The sequence below is a fragment of the Pseudorasbora parva genome, chromosome 13 (genome assembly GCF_024679245.1).
Source record: "Pseudorasbora parva isolate DD20220531a chromosome 13, ASM2467924v1, whole genome shotgun sequence".
Taxonomy (NCBI): Eukaryota; Metazoa; Chordata; class Actinopteri; order Cypriniformes; family Gobionidae; genus Pseudorasbora; species Pseudorasbora parva.
Genome location: NC_090184.1, coordinates 2,592,728 through 2,611,775, shown reverse-complemented (window position 1 = coordinate 2,611,775; position 19,048 = coordinate 2,592,728). Strand labels below are relative to the sequence as shown.

The window sequence follows — 19,048 nt, the reverse complement described above, 5'->3', positions numbered from 1 at the left end:
AATAACATTTGAGTTCATGATTTTAATGTAGTGTTTTTTTGTGGCAGACTAAAGACTAACAGACTGTTGATCTTTTAATAAAACTATGTTTGATTCAGGTTTGAAATTCATTATCTTTTTATAGGCTAGTATATGTTAGGCAGTCTAATATCATAGAAGTCCCCCATCTCTTCACTCCAGACTGCAGACAAGGGGATATATAACTAAACAAAGGTACTAATATGCACCTTTTTGGGGTAGATCAATTCAAAATGTGGTCCTTTATGTGGCCCTGAAGCTACTCTCCATATTTTTTTTCTTCCTGTATGGGATGAACAGTGTCACGTCATGCTGCAGTTAAACACTAGAGGTCACTGTCACTTTAGCTTCAGTTCTGATGACTGTGTGTCTGTGCGGTTTCACACGCCGTTTCTTCTTTATTGTAATGGGTTCCTGGTTGTATTCCCTCTGGAGTATATATTACTGGTTGTGTAGTGATTGAGAGATTAGGCGTGTAAAACCTCCAGTCACCACTGTGACCTCGAGCAAACCCTAGGACTGTATAAGTCACACAATCCTCTGGTAAATCAATGAGCGCGTAACCAAAGCCTCATGTCTTTACTGCTTCTGTTCTTGGTCTTATTGCTGTTCACTCTTAGAAGGAAAGGTTCTCTCGGCGCTATGTATTTGGAACCCCTACACTGTAAAAAAATGGCCATTGACATGAACATTTTCTAGTGACTGGTCACATCTAAAAAAATTCAGTTGGCCAAATTAAATTTCTGTGATTTGATACAATTTTATTCACTGACTAAACTAAAAAAATCAGATGTGACCAGTCACTAGAACATTTTCAATTGGAGACCTGTTTTTTTTTTTTGTGGTTCTTTGGATATAATCTTTTATGCTAAAAAAGTTCAATAATGATAAGAACGAACCCTTTTGGTCCTTAAAAAGGGTTATATATCAAACTTTTTGGGGGTTCCAAATACGCACACTGTAAAAAAAGGTTGGTTTAACTTAAAAAAGTAAGTAACCTGGTTGCCTTAAAATGTTGAGTTTATTGACATAAAAAATTTGAGTTGATACAATGAAGGAAATTTGTTTAATAAATAGAAACTCAAAATATTATTGTATCTGAACCACATAAAATATGTGATAAATCATGAAAATAGCACTATGTGGCATGTTTCACATTTTAATAATAATTTAATAAAAGTTAAAAGACACTCAAAAAAATGTCATTGTATTACCTCAAAGTTTTAATTTCAATAAACTCAAAATTTTAAGGCAACCAGGTAACTTTTTTTCTAAATCATTTTTTAAGGTGTAGCACCGATAGAACCTTTTCTTTACACTACTGTTCAAACGCTAGTCAAAAAATGAAAGAAATGGAGTGAGTTCAAAGCATCATCACTCCAGTCTTTGTGTGTGTGTGTGTGTGTGTGTGTGTGTGTGTGTGTGTGTGTGTGTGTGTGTGTGTGTGTGTGTGTGTGTGTGTGTGTGTGTGTGTGTGTGAGTGTGAGTGTGAGTGTGTGTGTGTGTGTGTGTGTGTGTGTGTGTGTGTGTGTGTGTGTGTGTCTGTTAATGAGCTGACGATGGTGTGTTTAGCTGCAGAACGCCTCTTCACTGGATGTGCGGTTCAGTGTGCTGTTAGAGAGCCAGCGTCTCCCGGAGCCGAGCGAGCGGATTTGGCCTGGCATGGACTCCTCAGCACACGTGGGTGAGTTATTTCCTGTGGATTATAAGATTCTGCCCATATAACTCGTCTTTTTAGAGAAAGGTTCACCCATTCATCTTTCTTTCTTCTGTGCAACACAAAAAGGGCTGCCAAGCTCTCAAAAAGCCACACAAAAAGTAAAAGTGTCATCCCAGCTAACAGGGAACATTCTCTCAAAGTTATGAGCAAACGTTCTTCTAGTAACATTCAATAGGACGTTCATTCAGAATGATCTGGTCTTGCTTAATGATTTCAATAACATCATGTTTGCAAAATTATAAAGTGGAACGGTCCCTTAACATTTTTAAAACTGTCCTTGACATTACGCATTTGGAAAAACATGAGGGTCGCAGGCCACTTTTGTCCACTTGACCCACGACCCTTGTGACCCACGACCCTTGACACTGCAAAAAATGCTTTTCTTACTTAGTATTTTTGTCTTGTTTCTAGTCAAAATATCTAAAAATTCTTAAATTAAGAAACATTTACTAGACCAGTAAAATTATTTTCTTGTTTTGTGAGAAAATAACTCAAAATGAAGAGAGTGTTTGCTTAAAATAAGATAAATAATCTGCCAATGGGGTGAGAAAAATAATCTTGTTTTCTGTTTTAATTAAGATTATTTTTCTCACCCCATTGGCAGATTATTTATCTTATTTTAATTTTCTTAATTTTGAGTTTTTTTGTTTCCAAAGCAAGGCAATAATTACTTAACGTTTCTTGTTTTAAGAATTTTTTGATTTTTGGACCGAAAATAAGACAAAAATAAGTAAGAAAAGCATTTTTTTGCAGTGTGTAGATGACAGTTCTGCCTGTGTGTGTGAAATGATCTGTATTATCCTCGTGTGTCTGTCCTCTCAGGTGCTCAGAACCACAGCGGGCTGAGTGTGTTCCGCGTGTGTCCATCAGGAGGCGCTGTTCCTGCGGCCGCCGCTGCTGACATCACTGTCACCTTCCAGCCCGATCACCAGAGTCTCCATTACAGGGACCTGCTCACAGTGCAGCTCATCAACAGAGTTAGAAAACTACAGACTTACAAACTACAGTCAGGATGGGACATTCGCTTTGGGCAAAAATGCTAAAAGTTGCACTGCAAAAAGTGCTTTTCTTATTTAGTATTTTTGTCTTGTTTCTAGTCAAAATATCTTTCTTACATTAAGAAAAATTTACTGGACAAGTAAAAATTGTTGTCTCTTTGTGGGAAAAAATAACTCAAAATGAAGAGAGTTTTTGCTTAAAATAAGATAAATAATCTGCCAATGGGGTGAGAAAAATTATCTTGTTTTCTGTTTGAATTAAGATTATTTTTCTCACCCCATTGGCAGATTATTTATCTTATTTTAAGCAAAAACTCTCTTCATTTTGAGTTATTTTTTCCCAAAACAAGACAATTACGTTTGCTTGTCTAGTAAAATTACTTGTTTTAAGAATTTTTAGATGTTTGGACTAGAAACGAGACAAAAATACTGAGTAAGAAAAGCATTTTTTGCAGTGTGGAAAACAACACATGCATAAAACATGATAAATTTGGCACTAATTTATTTAGTTGGCATTTTTAATAAAACTTTACATTTTATTAGATCGATGCAGGAAATGTTTCTATCGGTGTTATTATATAGCATGTTTAGTCAAGGGCCGATCTGAGAAAAGTCATTGGCGGATAGATAAGGCAAAATTACCCACTGCAAAAAAACACTTTACAATCCGGTCTCATTCTTCAACATTAGTGCATTAGCTAGCATGAACTAACAACTATTCTTACAGCATTTATTTATCTTTGTTAACATTGTTCGTTTTGTTCATGTTAGTTCACAGTGCATTAGCAATTGTTAATGCATTAGTAAATGTTGAAATGACCTGACCAAGATGCTGATGCTGTAGAAGTACTGTCCATTCTTAGTACATGCTCATTTTAATAAATTAAACTTTATTATTAAGTGTTGCCAAATATGCTCATTTGGCTAGTGTTCATTTCCTTCCCTGTTAACAATATAATTAAGGAATATGATTCTTAACACACTGGTGTTGTTTGGACATTTTTGGCCAAAAAGAAATCGATACTTCATCAGAATGGTTTGAAACTGTGCGACTTTTGTGGCTATGTGACCACACACACAAAATAAATGGGGACTTGATTCAAAACACTTGTGTTGTTCGCCATCGGAAATGACCACTATAGGAAATAGGAAAAAAGAGAGCAATTTTTGGGGAAGGTACGATCTACAAATCATCCACGATGCAGAAAAGGCTCTCAGCAGTGAAGGGGCAACAGTCTAAAATAGACACACTCCACACAAAGAGTCAAATAAGAGGATGAAATCAGATCAGACCCAGAATGATTAAGCTCCTTTTCAATTTGTTACATTTTTATTGAATTTGGATGTATGTAACAAAATGTCTTTCTCTACAAAATATAGAAACTTGATAAAAAGTAGTGTCTAAATATATCCACATACACAACCTAATACAAGTAATGTCTAGAATTTACAAGCCTGTTTTAATAGAGCTATACAGGAATCTAGTGGTTACATCACAGCATTACAGATGTTTTCACCAGACGACACTAATCTGCCTTCAGAAACTGGATTTTAAAGGTATAGGGCCCTATCACACACTCCGCTCAATGTGACGCCAGACATGTGTTCTGCTAGTTTCTGCTCGACGCAGTCCTCATGTTCACGTCCAGCTCCACGGTGTTTAAATATCAAATGCACTGGCGCATCTGCTCCCCCATCAGAGTGTGTGTGCGTACGTGTGCGTGTGTGTGCATGTGTGTGCGTGCGTGTGTGTGCGTGTGTGTGTGTGTGTGTGTGTGTGTGTGTGTGTGTGTGTGTGTGTGTGTGTGTGTGTGTGTGTGTGTGTTCAGGAGCATTGTTGGAGCGTTGCTATTGTGAGGAACTGAAAACCACTGACCATTGACCAACACAGACCTGCTCTAAAGTCAATAGTGCAGTATTTCTGGGTTATTTAAAGGGTGTGTGAATAATATGAGCCTATAGGCGGAGCACAACACACACACACACTGCTTATTACACACACAGGAACCCGCAGCAGCACACACACGCGCCAAATATGAAAAATAAAAGGATTCGTCTCTGGAGAAGCGTTCAGTCTTTCCTCATGTCGATAGTGAATCCGCCGGTGCGAGCACAGCTGGCTTTTAAAGGGAAAGGGAGATGAGACTCTGATTGGTTTATTGCATGTTACGCCCAAAACACACCCATGACTCCTTTTGACCAACCTAAAAAGAGTTTTTAATAAAAGATTGTTTTAAATTATTTTCAATGGGAAAATGTATAATTATTGCATAAACATTCATTAGTAACATACATAAACAATTCTTTCAAAATGCCAAATAAATACTGATTATATTGAACAAAAATTACATTACATAGATTTTACTAAAAATAAAATGTTACATTTCAGGTATTTTGTCACTTTTGTCTGCGATCAACACAAGTGTGACTCCCAAATGAACAACACCAGAGGGTTAAAGCCTGTATAGTTCTGTACTGTGCATCATACACAGCAGTTCTGAGGTTTTGACTAAAATAATTGTGTGTTTGTGAATGATAGCAAACGGTGTGTGTGCTGGAGCTCAGGGGCTCTTCCTGTCAACACAATATGTTTGTCTGTGGTGGGGATCCAGTCGACGCCTACTCTGAGTCTCTCATCCCATCACATATATACACACCAGGACATCAAGGTACTTTCTTCTTCTGTTGTTGTTTTAATGTAGTCGTTCTATGGCTGTATTTCCTTCTGCAACACGTCTAACTATATTTATTACACTGTATTGCCAAAAGTATTGGTACAACCCTCCGTTGATTACAGGTGTTCAATCATTTCATGGCCACAGGTGTATAACTCCAGCTCTAGGCCTGCAGACGCTTCTACACACATTAGTGAAAGAATGGGTCGCTCTCAGGAGCTCAGTGAACTCAAGCGTGGGGCCGTGATAGGCTGACACCTGTGCAATAAGTCCATTCCTGACATTTCCTCACTACTAAATATTCCACGCTCAACTGTTAGTGGGATTATAACAAAGAGGAAGCCATTGGGAACAACAGCAACTCAGCCACGAAGTGTTATGCTGCGTTCACACCGCACGAATGACACTAATAAATCGCGCTATTCCCTCGAAGTTTGACGCGTGAACATTTTGAATCCATTTGCTTGTGACATTCACTAGACAACAGACGCGAATTCGCGTCATTGGAGGGGGTTCTGCCAGACAGCGGCAGTCGGCAGAAGGACTAGCCGACTTAAGGCTGCTCTCACCGGGGTTGATGAGCGCTGAGCTCCGGTGATCGCCTGGGTCTCACACCTCCGAAAACGCCAGATCAAATTTTCAAATAGGAGCTCTCTTAATAAATTAATCACATATTTGAGCTTTAAACAACTACATTCTCGCCTGAAAACTATTAAAACTACATTTTGTGACACGATACAGTAGTATTGTTAAATTACTCTGGCCACGGGGTTTCCCCTATGGGTTTCCCATCCGTCACTTCACCACATGACAGCAGTAAGCAGGCTCCTCATTGGTTAACGCAGCACGACTATCCGCCAAAGTTCAGATTTTTCAACTTGAGCGATTCGCGCTATTTGCGCCGCAGAATGCCTATTCGCGTCTCTGCATTGACTTAACATGTAAATCACTCTTGCGAATCACGTCATTCGCGTGCGTTGTGAACGCAGCATTAGGCCACGTAAAATCACAGAGTGGGGTCAGCGCATGCTGAGGGTCACAGTGCGCAGAAGTCACCAACTTTCTGCAGAGTCAACAGCTCCAGACCTCCAGACTTCTGTGGCCTTCAGATGAGCTCAAGAACAGCGGAGAGAGCTTCATGGAATGGGTTTCCATGGCCGAGCAGCTCATCCAAGCCTTACATCACCAAGAGCAATGCAAAGCGTGGGATGCAGTGGAGTAAAGCAGCCGCCACTGGATTCTAGAGCAGTGAGACGTGTTCTCTGAGCGACCAATCACGCTTCAGGCTGACAATCCCATGGACGAGTCTGGGTCTGGCGGTTGTCAGCAGAACGGGACTTTCTTGACTGCATTGTGCCAAGTGTAAAGTTTGGTGTAGGGGGGTTATAGTGTGGGTTGTTTTTCAGGGGTTGGGCTTGGCCCATTAGTTCCAGTAAAAGGAACTCTGAATGCTTCAGCATACCCATATATTTTGGACAATTTCATGCTCCCAACTTTGTGGGAACAGTTTGGGGACGGCCCCTTCCTGTCCCAGCATGACTGCGCTCCAGTGCACAAAGCTTCGGTCCATAAAGACATGGATGAGGAGTTTGGTGTGGAGGAACTTGACTGGCCTGCACAGAGTCCTGAGCTCAACCCGATAGAACAGCTTTGGGATGAATTAGAGCGGAGACTGAGAGCCAGGCCTTCTCGTCCAGAAGAATGGTCAAAAATCCCCATAAACACACTCCTAAACCTTGTGGAAAGCCTTCCCAGAAGAGCTGAAGCTGTCGGGTCGACTCCGTATTAAACCCTACGGATTAAGAATGGGATGGCATTAACATTCATGTGCATGTGAAGGCAGATGTCCCAAAACGTTTAGCAATATAGTGTATGTATAACTTATGTAAAGCCTAAAGGTGATGTGCGTACTTTCTGCGTAGTGTTATTTAGTCAGACTTAGGGCTGGGCGATAAAAACGATAACGATATGTATCATGATAGACACGTAAACGATATCAATAAAAAATGCGTTCGATAAAGTGTTCGATAATAATTTTTTTCTTTGTCAGAAGAAACCAGAGGTTGTGAAGCAAGTTTGGTTGCATGAACAAAGGCACTCACTCTCTGGTAACCTAGCAACGTACGAAGTGACACGCTAACAGCCAATCATGTAACAGTATCAGGTTTGGAGATTAACCCAAAAATATGTGCTACAGTGGGCGAGTATGGCAGGAAACAGGAAAACAAGTCAGCTCGCCAGTATGGCAGGTTTTTGGATTTTATAAGTCTGACTGTAGTCAGACCAATTATTAAAAGTCTCAGGTTTCTCAAACACTCTCCCCTTCTCTCATTGGTTAGATATTCATGTGATCCTTGCCCAGACTTAGCACTGGTAGAATGCACTGAAAGCAGTTATCCCTAATTTTCATATCTTTGTCATTGTTTCACAAACCTACACATTATGTAGACAGCAAGAGTTTGCTGCTGACGTTTAGGAGTGAATATCAAGAGGGCAGAGCGATCGCAGCCACACGCAAACTCCATGTGGGATGTGTCATCGGCTCAAAACCGGCCACAAAAAAAGTAAGTGAACAGTTCAGCGCGGTATCATCTGAAGTCATAATTAATCCTGATCAGTCAGTGGCATGTTTGAGATGGTTCATGCTGAGAAACCCTTCTCTTCTGCTCTCAGACGCTCGAGTATGTCTGGGAGAATCTGACTCCTGTCGAGCAGCAGGGCTTCAGAGTGACCCCCACGCAGGGAAGTGTGGAGGCAGGACACAGACGTCCCATCACCATCACCTGGATGCCATCTAGTGGTCTCGCTGTGAGTCTTCAAATCAGAAATCTTTTTATTTCTCTTTTGTGAAATGCCGATTTACTTTCTTAGTGCATAACCTAACACTAACCCTCACTTTTAATCGTGCCATACTTCAGTGACATACAACATTGATTTGACACCAGTAAATTGAAGGTTTGATTTCAAATTGCAATTTGATTTGAAGGTGATTTGACACCTAGGAACGTAGAGTGTGGCCCTGCTGTAACAAAGCAAAGTTAAGCGTTTGATTCTCAGGGAATGCATGAACTGTATACTGTATGTGCAATTTAAGTCACTTTGGATAAAAGCATCTGCCAAATGCTTAAATGTAAATGCATCTAAATGAATAATTTTTCAAAGAATAATTCAGAGAATAAATTGCTATGGCTAATTACAAACTCGATTCCAAAAAAGTTGGGACACTGTACAAATTGTGAATAAAAAATTAATGCAATGATGCGGAAGTTTCAAATTTAAATATTTTATTCAGAACACAGCATAGATGACATATCAAATGTTTAAACTGAGACAACGTATCATTTTAAGGGAAAAATAAGTTTATTTTAAATTTCATGGCATCAACACATCTCAAAATAGTTGGGCCATGTTTCCCACTGTGTGTCATCCCCTCTTCTTTTTATATCAGTCTGCAAACGTCTGGAGACTGAGGAGATAAGTTGCTCAAGTTTAGGAATAGGAATGTTGTCCCATTCTTGTCTAACACAGGCTTCTAGCTGCTCAACTGCCTTAGGTCTTCTTTATCGCATCTTCCTCTTTATGATGCTCCAAATGTTTTCTAATGGTGAAAGATCTGGACTGCAGGCTGGCCATTTCAGTGCCGGATCCTTCTTCTACGCAGCCATGATGTTGTAATTGATGCAGTATGTGGTCTGGCATTGTCATGTTGGAAAATGTCTTCTCTGAAAGAGACGATGTCTGGATGGAGCATATGTTGATCTAGAACTTGGATACACCTTTCAGCATTGATGGTGCCTTTCCAGGTGTGTAAGCTGCCCATGCCACACACACTCATGAACCCCAGACCATCAGAGATGCAGCTTCTGAACTGAGCGCTGAGAACAACTTGGGTTGTCCTTGTCCTCTTTAGTCCGGATGACATGGCGTCCCAGTTTTCCAAAAAGATCTTCAAATTTGATTCGTCTGACCACAGAACAGTTTTCCACTTTGCCACAGTCCATTTAAATGAGCCTTGGTCCAGAGAAAACGCCTGCGCTTCTGGATCATGTTTAGATATGGCTTCTTCTTTGACCTGTAGAGTTTTAGCGGGCGACGGCGAAAGGCACGGTGGATTGTGTTCTCCAATGTTTTCTGGAAGTATTCCTGAGCCCATGTTGTGATCTCCATTACAGTATCATTCCTGTATGTGATGCAGTGCCGTCTAAGGGCTGAAGATCACGGGCATCCAGTTTGGTTTTGACCCTTGACCCTTACGCACAGAGATTGTGCGTAATCTATTGTCAATAGTGGAGCAATATCAGAAAGGAGTTTCTCAGAGAAAAACTGCAAAGAGTTTGAAGTCGTCATCATCTACAGAGCATAATATCATCCAAAGATTCAGAGACTCTGGAACAATCTCTGTGCGTAAGGGTCAAGGCCGGAAAACCAAACTGGATGCCCGTGATCTTCAGCCCTTAGACGGCACTGCATCACATACAGGAATGATACTGTAATGGACATCACAACATGGGCTCAGGAATACTTCCAGAAAACATTGGTGAACACAATCCACCGTGCCATTCGCCGTCGCCGGCTAAAACTCTATAGGTCAAAAAAGAAGCCCTATCTAAACATGATCCAGAAGCGCAGGCGTTTCCTCTGGACCAAGGCTCATTTAAATGGACTGTGGCAAAGTGGAAAACTGTTCTGTGGTCAGACGAATCAAAATCTGAAGATCTTTTGGGAAAACTGGGACGCCATGTCATCCGGACTAAAGAGGACAAGGACAACCCAAGTTGTTCTCAGCGCTCAGTTCAGAAGCTGCATCTCTGATGGTATGGGGTTCATGAGTGTGTGTGGCATGGGCAGCTTACACACCTGGAAAGCCGCAGCATTGGGGGAATTGGTGATCCTCTGCCCATCTTGACTTCTGAGAGACACTGCCACTCTGAGAGGCTCTTTTTATACCCTATCATGTTGCCAATTGACCTAATAAGTTGCAAATTGGTCCTCCAGCTGTTCCTTATATGTACATCTAACTTTTCCGGCCTCTTATTGCTCCTTGTCCCAACTTTTTAGAATGTGTAGCTCTTATGAAATCCAAAATGAGCCAATATTTGGCATGACATTTCAAAATGTCTCACTTTCAACATTTGATATGTTATATTCTATTGTGAATAAAATATAAGTTTATGAGATTTGTAAATTATTGTATTCCTTTTTTATTCATAATTTGTGTCCCAACTTTTTGGGAATCGGGTTTGTACATATCCTTAATGTTACCTACGTGTTTGGAACTGGAAGTCAAGAACTGGAATTGCACTGTAGTTTACAATGTAACTGGTGTAGTTTGTGTGTTTTACCCAAGGGTTATCAGTCAGAAGTGTGTGTTTGTGTCTTCCAGCCGAACGCAGTGGTTCAAGCGTGTGCTCTGCTGACCCTCAGAGGAGACGAGACCGCCGTTTACCGCATCACTCTGATGGCCCATACAGCCAGAGAGACAGACACTTAGAAATTCATTCAAAATCTGTGCCATTATTATTACTGTATAACTCACTGTACTGAACCCTGATATTTTAATCTAGTTGTAGTCATCGTTATTGATCTGATATGCTGTTTTTATGCTCTGTGTATATGGTTTATGAATTGCAATACACTGTCCAACAATAAATAATGATGTACAAAACATGTACAACAAGGATGCTTTTTCTGTCAAAGGAGGAAAGGAGACACTTCTAAATCAAAAAAGCAAGGGAACATACTGTATGTGGCCTATCCCTTTACAGATATAACCTATAAAAATCACTGTCCATCATCATTAGGGCACCAATAACACAGATTAAATGAGGTCTGTACGACTCTAACACATGATGTGTAACAGCCTCAATATGCACTGAAGATCTTCACAAATCTCATTCACAATTGAACATGGCACATCAGTTTAAATATTCAGAATGGAGAAACTGGGTTCAAATGACTACGAATATGTCCAGGACTGACCGTCCCAGCAAATTCAGCCAATGAGCAGATGATCTAATGCCAAGAGAAGTCTTCAGAAAGCCCAAAATATATCCATAAGATGTTTAGTTATAATCCCCGTCCTCCTCCGGCAACAAAGAGAAGGGTATTACACTGACTCAAGAGAAGTAAACCGAACCGAGGCTCCATGTTTCATGATTGGCTGATTGTTTGTTGCTGATGTCACGCCTTCAGATTTTAAAAAATGCTTTCATCAGATTTATACTGTACTAGTACAACATGAAATGCATTTCCATATTTAAAATGAGGAGCACCATATGAAAGAAATTTGAACAAATCAATCAATGTTTGCTGATGGTTTTTGTCAGTAAAAATAAGAGAGAAAACAAGCTAGAACGTTTGTTTAACATGTGAAATGTGGAGTGCAGGTGCGAGGTTGTGTTGATGCTCACAGATTCTTGATGGAGACTAATTAGGCATACACCGTTTTTGCAATATTCTGACATATGATAGTGTAATGATAGAGTAAGATCCAGTTGCAACATAAACATTTATTTAAACAAACAAAAGAGTAAATGCATGCATAGACAAAAACAGAACAGACATGACAACATGGCACATGATACATCCACAATGGACACACTAGAAACTGCACCAGGGAAACACAGGGGTATAAATACACAGGATACTGAGAGGCTAACTAGGACCAGGTGAGGGTAATCAGTCACTAAGGCAACATACACTGATCAGGCATAACATCATGTTAATATTGTGTTAGTCCCCCTAACCCGTCGAGGCATGGACTCCACTAGACCCCTGAAAGTGTGCTGTGGTATCTGGCACCAAGATGTTAGCAGCAGATCCTTTAAGTCCTGTAAGTTGCAAGGTGGGGCCTCCATGGATCAGACTTGTTTGTTCAGTACATCCCACAGATGCTCGATTGGATTGAGATCTGGGGAATCTGGAGGCCGAGTCGACGCCTCAAACTGGTTGTTGTGCTCCTCAAACCATTCCTGAAGCATTTGTGCTTTGTGTCAGGAGCATTATCCTGCTGGAAGAGCCACAGCCACCAGAATACCGTTTCCATGAAAGGCTGAACATGGTCTCAGCAATGCTTAGGTAGGTGGAGCGTGTCAAAGTAACATCCACATGGATGGAGGACCCAAGGTTTCCCAGCAGAACATTGGCCAAAGCATCACACTGCCTCCGCCGGCTCGCCTTCTTCCCATAGTGCATCCTGGGGCCATGTGTTCCCCAGGTAAGCCACACACACACACCCGGCCATCCACGTGATGTAAAAGAACACGTGATTCCTCAGACCAGGCCACCTTCTTCCATTGCTCCGGGGTCCAGTTCTGATGCTCACGTGCCACTGTTGGTGCTTTCGGCGGGGTCAGGGGTCAGAGGTAACCCTGACTGGTCAGCGGCTATGCCGCCCCATACGCAACAAACTGAGCTGCTCTGTGTATTCTGACAGCTTTCTATCAGAACCAGCATTAACTTCTGGAGCAGTTTGAGCTCCAGTAGCTCGTCTGTTTGATCGGACCCCACGGGCCAGCCTTCGCTCCCCACGTGCATCAATGAGCCTTGGCCGCCCATGACCCTGTGGCTGGTTCTCTAACAGGTGCCGTGATGAAGAGATAATCACTTTATTCACTTCACCTGTCATGGACAAAAATATACAACACAAATAATTTGATTATAATCTGTTTCAATCTGTTTCAACCTTGTTCTCATGGTTTTAAATGATTTATTCTCTGTCTTCTCTATGGTCAGACTTTACGGTAAGCATAATTCTGGCATCATTGCACTTCAAAACAAATGCTAAACTTTGACAAATAATAGTCTTTAATAATACCTAAATACACACTCTGCAGCAACTGCGTGATGCGATCATGAGAATATGGAGGAACCGGAGGCTGGAGCCCGTCTTGGACCGACTTGTAAGATCCAGGAGACATTGTGCACCTGCTCCACCTCAGATTTAGATTTAGAATCAGGCAGATAGGGATCCATTTACCACCATGTTATCTCTTTACAGCTGTTTTAATTTTCCTTGTTTTTATTTTATTCTTACACATGGTATTCTTATATCTTATGCATATGTTATGACTATTTTAATTCATTTCTATGTAAAGCACTTTGAATTGTTATTGGGAATGAAATGTGCTTTATAAATAAACTTACCTTGCCTCTGGAGCAAAACCTGGAGTTTCGAGCGCCTTGTTGAGTTTATATCTATGAAGAAGGTCATAAGGAGGTCAAACCCGTTAGTAAAGTGTGATCATACGTGAATACAACTTTCTGAAGCACGGAAATTTTGGTTGCGTGGACTTTCAATGGATGGACAAAAATAATGTGATATTAAAGGTATTTTTTAATTGTGTTCAGAAATGAACGTAAGTCCTATGGGTTTGGAGTGACGTGAGAGTGAGTACTTCACAAAACTATCCATTTTCCTGAGTCACAGTTTGTAACATTAGTAGTTGAAGAAGGGCTGACATACTGTACGTCTAGGGTAAAATATGTCTATGTTCCTATGAATAGGTCTTAAACCTGTGCGCATCAGACGGTGGAGCTATAGCTGGAATATCGCCCTGAGACTGATCTAAAGCTGAATGTCAGTATGACATGTTCCAATTCCACAGTACATAAGAGTAATGATGCGGCTCAGCCAATGGGAGCGGTCCATTTGGACAGAGGCATACGGTCAGCATTTATGGCAGATTTGAGCAGATTACTCCAAATCAGATTACTGCATCCCAACCCTGCTATAAAAAGCAAGGTTATTAAAAGCTTAGCTGCATATAATGCCATTCTCTTATGAAATGCAGTATGTTAGATTTGTAGTTCTACAGTATTTCACTTCCTGTTAAAGCAATAATCTCATCTCTTCCCTTAAATGCCAAATGATACTACCACTCAATGTCATGCATATGAAAAATCGTGTATTAGTAACTGTGGGATTGTTGGAAAAGATCGAATAACTTTGAGATAACTAGGCCAAGAAGTGGTAGGCCACGCAGAACTTCATCAGCTGTGTGCGTGTGTGTGCGTGCGTGCGTGCGTGTGTGTGTGTGATGGGTAGGTTTAGGGGTAGGGGCAGTGTAAGGGGATAGAATATACGGTTTGTACAGTATAAAAATCATTATGCCTATGGAGAGTCCCCATAAAACATGGAAAACACTACGTGTGTGTGTGAGATGGTAATAGCTGGTAAAAGTGCTGCACCTGTGTGATGCAGTGCAACAGCTCTCGCGGGATGTTTTATGTAGCTCCACAACACATTCAGAAGAGAACGTATCCAAGACAACAGATTCTCCAAAGGATCGCCATCCACCGTGGGCAATTTCACACCTGAGCCCAAAACACAACAGAAGAAAGTTGTCATAGCCCTCCGCCAATGGGGTCAAATGCATTACACTCTTTTTCTTGTTACAATCTATAGAGAAAAAGCATTGTGTTGGTTCATCTACAAAGATATAGACCGAACATGAATAGATGCACTATTCATAAACATATTTACAGAACAACTTGTACATTTTGCAATTGAAAACAGTAATTTACCACAAATAAAAACGGTAAATCCAGCTCTTTTCTGCTAAATAATGAAGGCTGCACTTCTACTAAAATATGTGTGTACCTTTAAAAGAATCTCCATAATAACACAAGCTGAGGTAAATACTAATATATATCACCGTAGAAAAAATTATATGATCAATAAGTCATGACAACATGTTTTACATTGCTTTAACTCATCAGCATAAGTTAGGTTTTCAACTTTTTTACCAGTTATACAAGAATCAACTCAATAAAAAAAAAAAGTAAAGTCAGTTTAATGTCATTTAAGTTGAAATGACTTTAAAAACCAGGTTAATTGCACTTAAAAATGTAAGGCAGTAACTTTTGCACTCACTGTCATACACACAATAAAAATTAAAAATAAACATCAACATCTGTGACAAAAAAATAATGCAACAAACAGTCATTTAACAACATAAGATGCAACAAAACCCTAAAGTACATAACTGGACACACATAAATAAGAAGAAACATAATTATTCAAATTAAAAGCAGGGAATCTAACAGTATTTTACTGTAAAATGACATCACATGAAATGTAAGTTTAGTTGTTCACCATTGTAAAAAAGTATGATCAATAAGTTATGACAGCATATGTTTTACATTGCTTTAACTCATGATAAATTAAGCAGTTTTCAACTTTTTATAGGTTTTACAAAATTCAAATCATTCATCATTAAAAAATAAAACAATATAAAAACTTATTTTGATGAGTTAAAGCAATGTTAAGACATGTTGTCATAACTAATTAATCATAGATTTCATTTTACAGTGATATGGTGAAAACGTAATAAACATAAATGTACATTTCATGTGATGTAATTTTATTGTAAAATACTGTTAAATGTACTGCAATAAAGTTCGTATTGTGAGGAAGGAAGAGGACACGGGGGTTGGCTGGACTGTTGACGCTTCTTTATTTTCTTTCTCAGAGCACAGCAGCACACTCAGGCGTGTGAATTTTCTCAAACTCATAAACAATAACACTTCCGGGTAACAGCACTTCCGGCTTCCGGGTCAACTCAGTCTCTCGTGTGGGTGCCCGTCAACAGTCCGTCTCTCTCTCTCCTCGGTCTCCGGGTCCACCGGTGTTTTATACCCTCTCCGCGCTCATTACTGGAACAAGAGACAGGTGTTATTAATCTGCGTCCAACCCACTCACTTACCGCTCGTCCCGCGGCTCTCTCTCCCGCTGCAGACCTCGCTGAACCACGCCCCCCTTGCCACATACCCCCACCGCCCGACTCAGGCCGGGGAGCCATTTCTGGAGAGGAAGTCGGCCACAGCCATCTGAGCACCCGGCCTGTGGACCACCTTGAATTTAAACGGCTGAAGAGCTAGATACCAACGGGTGATCCGCGCGTTGGTATCCTTCATGCGGTGGAGCCATTGGAGAGGAGCGTGGTTCGAACAGAGGGTGAACTCCCGCCCCAGAAGGTAGTAGCGGAGGGTGAGAACGGCCCACCTGATGGCAAGGCATTCCTTTTCGATGGTGCTGTACTTAGCCTCTCTCTTTGAGAGCTTGCGGCTAATGTACAGCACCGGCCGCTCTCCCCCCTCCACCTCCTGGGCCAGGACTGCGCCCAGCCCCCTGTCCGACGCGTCAGTCTGCAACAAGAAAGGGAGAGAAAAGTCAGGGGAGTGTAAAAGCGGCCCGCCACATAGAGCAGCCTTTACTCGGGTAAAAGCCTGCTGGCACGGCTCCGTCCACTGGACCGTATCTGGTAGCCCATTTCTAGTAAGGTCAGTCAAAGGGCTGGTGAGGTCCGAATAATTTGGTATAAACGGTCTATAATATCCCGCCAGCCCCAAGAACTGCCTTACCTCCTTTTTGGTCTTGGGTCTCGGACAGATAGCAATCACGGCGGTCTTGTCAATTTGGGGACGCACCTGTCCATGACCCAAGTGGAAGCCCAGATACCTTACTTCCACCCGCCCAATTGCACACTTCTTCGGGTTGGCCGTGAGCCCCGCTCCTCTCAGCGACCTCAAGACCGCCCTGACATGCTGCATATGCCGCTGCCAATTGTGACTGTAAATCACGATATCATCCAGGTAGGCAGCAGCATATGCGGCATGGGGACGCAAAATCCTGTCCATGAGGCGCTGGAAGGTAGCGGGTACCCCGAACAAACCGAAAGGAAGCGTGACAAATTGGTGCAATCCAAACGGCGTGGTGAAAGCTGTCTTTTCTTTGGACAATGGAGACAAGGGGATCTGCCAATAGCCCTTTGTTAAGTCCAATGTCGAATAAAATTGAGCCGTGCCCAGCCGATCAAGCAACTCGTCAACCCGCGGCATTGGATAAGCGTCGAATTTCGACACTGCATTCACCTTGCGATAGTCCACACAGAACCTGACCGAGCCATCGGTTTTAGGAACCAAAACTATCGGGCTCGCCCAGTCACTGTTGAACTCCTCTATTACTCCCATGTCGAGCATTGCCCCTAATTCTTCCTGAACCACCTTTTTCTTGTGTTCAGGCAATCGATACGGCCGGCTGCGAACTACCACGCCCGGCTCAGTCTCGATATGGTGCTGAATTAAGTCGGTACGTCCCGGTAGGGGCGAGAACACGTCGGCGAACTCCGCCTGTAATTTTGATAAATCAGTGAGTTGGAACGGTAAGAGGTGATCTCCACCAGGGGGCCAGCGCGACCGATTGTGCTTTGATGCTCGCCTCTGGCCCGAGATCATCCTCTCCCCCGATCACCGTTGCCAACAACACAGATTCTACCTCATTCCATTTTTAAGTAAATTGAGGTGGTATATTTGACACGCCCCGTTCCTATCGGAGCGTATCACTTCATAATCGAGATCTCCGACCTGTCGTGCGACCTCAAACGGCCCCTGCCACTTTGACATTAATTTCGAGCTCGACGTAGGGAGTAATACGAGCACTTTCTCTCCCGGTGTGAATTTGCGTAGTTTCGTACCCCTGTTATATGACCGGCTCTGGCGGTCCTGGGCTTGTAACAAATTCTCCCTAGATAGCCGCCCCAGTGTGTGGAGTTTTGTTCGCAAGTCCAGCACATATTGAATTTCATTCTTCGCCAAAGAAGGCCCCTCCTCCCAAGTTTCTCGCAGGACGTCCAGCACCCCTCGGGGCTGGCGTCCGTAGAGAAGCTCAAAGGGGGAAAACCCCGTGGAGGCTTGTGGGACCTCCCGCACAGCAAATAAGAGGGGTTCTAACCACCGATCCCAATTTTTGGCGTCTTCCTGTACAAACTTACGGATCATGGTTTTAAGGGTGCGATTAAATCGTTCGACCAAGCCGTCCGTTTGTGGGTGATAAACGCTTGTTCGAATGGATTTAATGCCCAATAATCCGTATAGTTCGCTTAACGTACGTGACATAAACGCCGTGCCTTGATCAGTGAGGATTTCTTTCGGAATCCCCACCCGGGAGATTAGTCGAAACAGTGCGTCCGCCACACTCTTCGCAGAGATGTTGCGGAGAGCCACTGCTTCCGGATATCGTGTTGAGTAGTCCACGATGACTAACGCAAAACGATGGCCGCGTGCGGATCGCTCTAATGGCCCGATGAGGTCCATCGCAATTCTTTCGAAGGGGACCTGCATTAATGGAAGGGGGCGCAACGGCGTTTTTGGGGCGGCCAGTGGATTCACCAACTGACATTCCGGACAAGACGCGCACCACCTGCGCACGTTGTCATGAATGCCTGGCCAAAAAAATCGGGTCATGAGGCGATTCAGCGTTGCCGCCTGTCCCAGGTGACCCGCCATCGGATTCGAGTGAGCCGCCTGGAAAAGCATTTCCCGGCGGCTGTTTGGTACTAACAACTGGGTTGTATCTACCTTTGTCTGAGTGTCTTGGGTCACTCGATACAACCGATCCTTTATTATGGCAAAATAAGGATAAGAGACAGGCAAGGCAGGTTGGAGAGACTGGCCGTCGATAGATCAGACCTGTTGGAAGGCGTTTTTAAGGGTTTCATCCTGTGACTGCTCCAGAGGGAAGTCATCACGGTCCGAGAGGGTCAGTCTCTCGATCCCGCTCGGTTCCTCTGGAGCTGTCCCCAAGGGTCCCGTCTCAGTCTCCCCAAGTTGCACTCGCGCCGCCCCCCTCCTCGCCT

The 19,048-nt window shown here is 42.4% G+C and overlaps 1 protein-coding gene across 1 annotated transcript in view; it reads left to right on the top strand.

Annotated features, from left to right (window-relative positions):
• Positions 1-12,148, top strand: part of cfap74 (cilia and flagella associated protein 74) — an 89,107-nt gene extending 76,959 nt beyond the window's left edge. The window contains exons 33-38 of the mRNA XM_067412964.1: positions 1,591-1,702; positions 2,561-2,715; positions 5,276-5,405; positions 7,860-7,975; positions 8,085-8,219; positions 10,795-12,148. Of these exons, the coding sequence (XP_067269065.1) occupies positions 1,591-1,702; positions 2,561-2,715; positions 5,276-5,405; positions 7,860-7,975; positions 8,085-8,219; positions 10,795-10,902 (756 nt within the window). The 3' untranslated portion in view covers positions 10,903-12,148. The remainder of the gene's footprint in view (positions 1-1,590; positions 1,703-2,560; positions 2,716-5,275; positions 5,406-7,859; positions 7,976-8,084; positions 8,220-10,794) is intronic.
• The last annotated feature ends 6,900 nt before the right edge of the window (positions 12,149-19,048 follow it).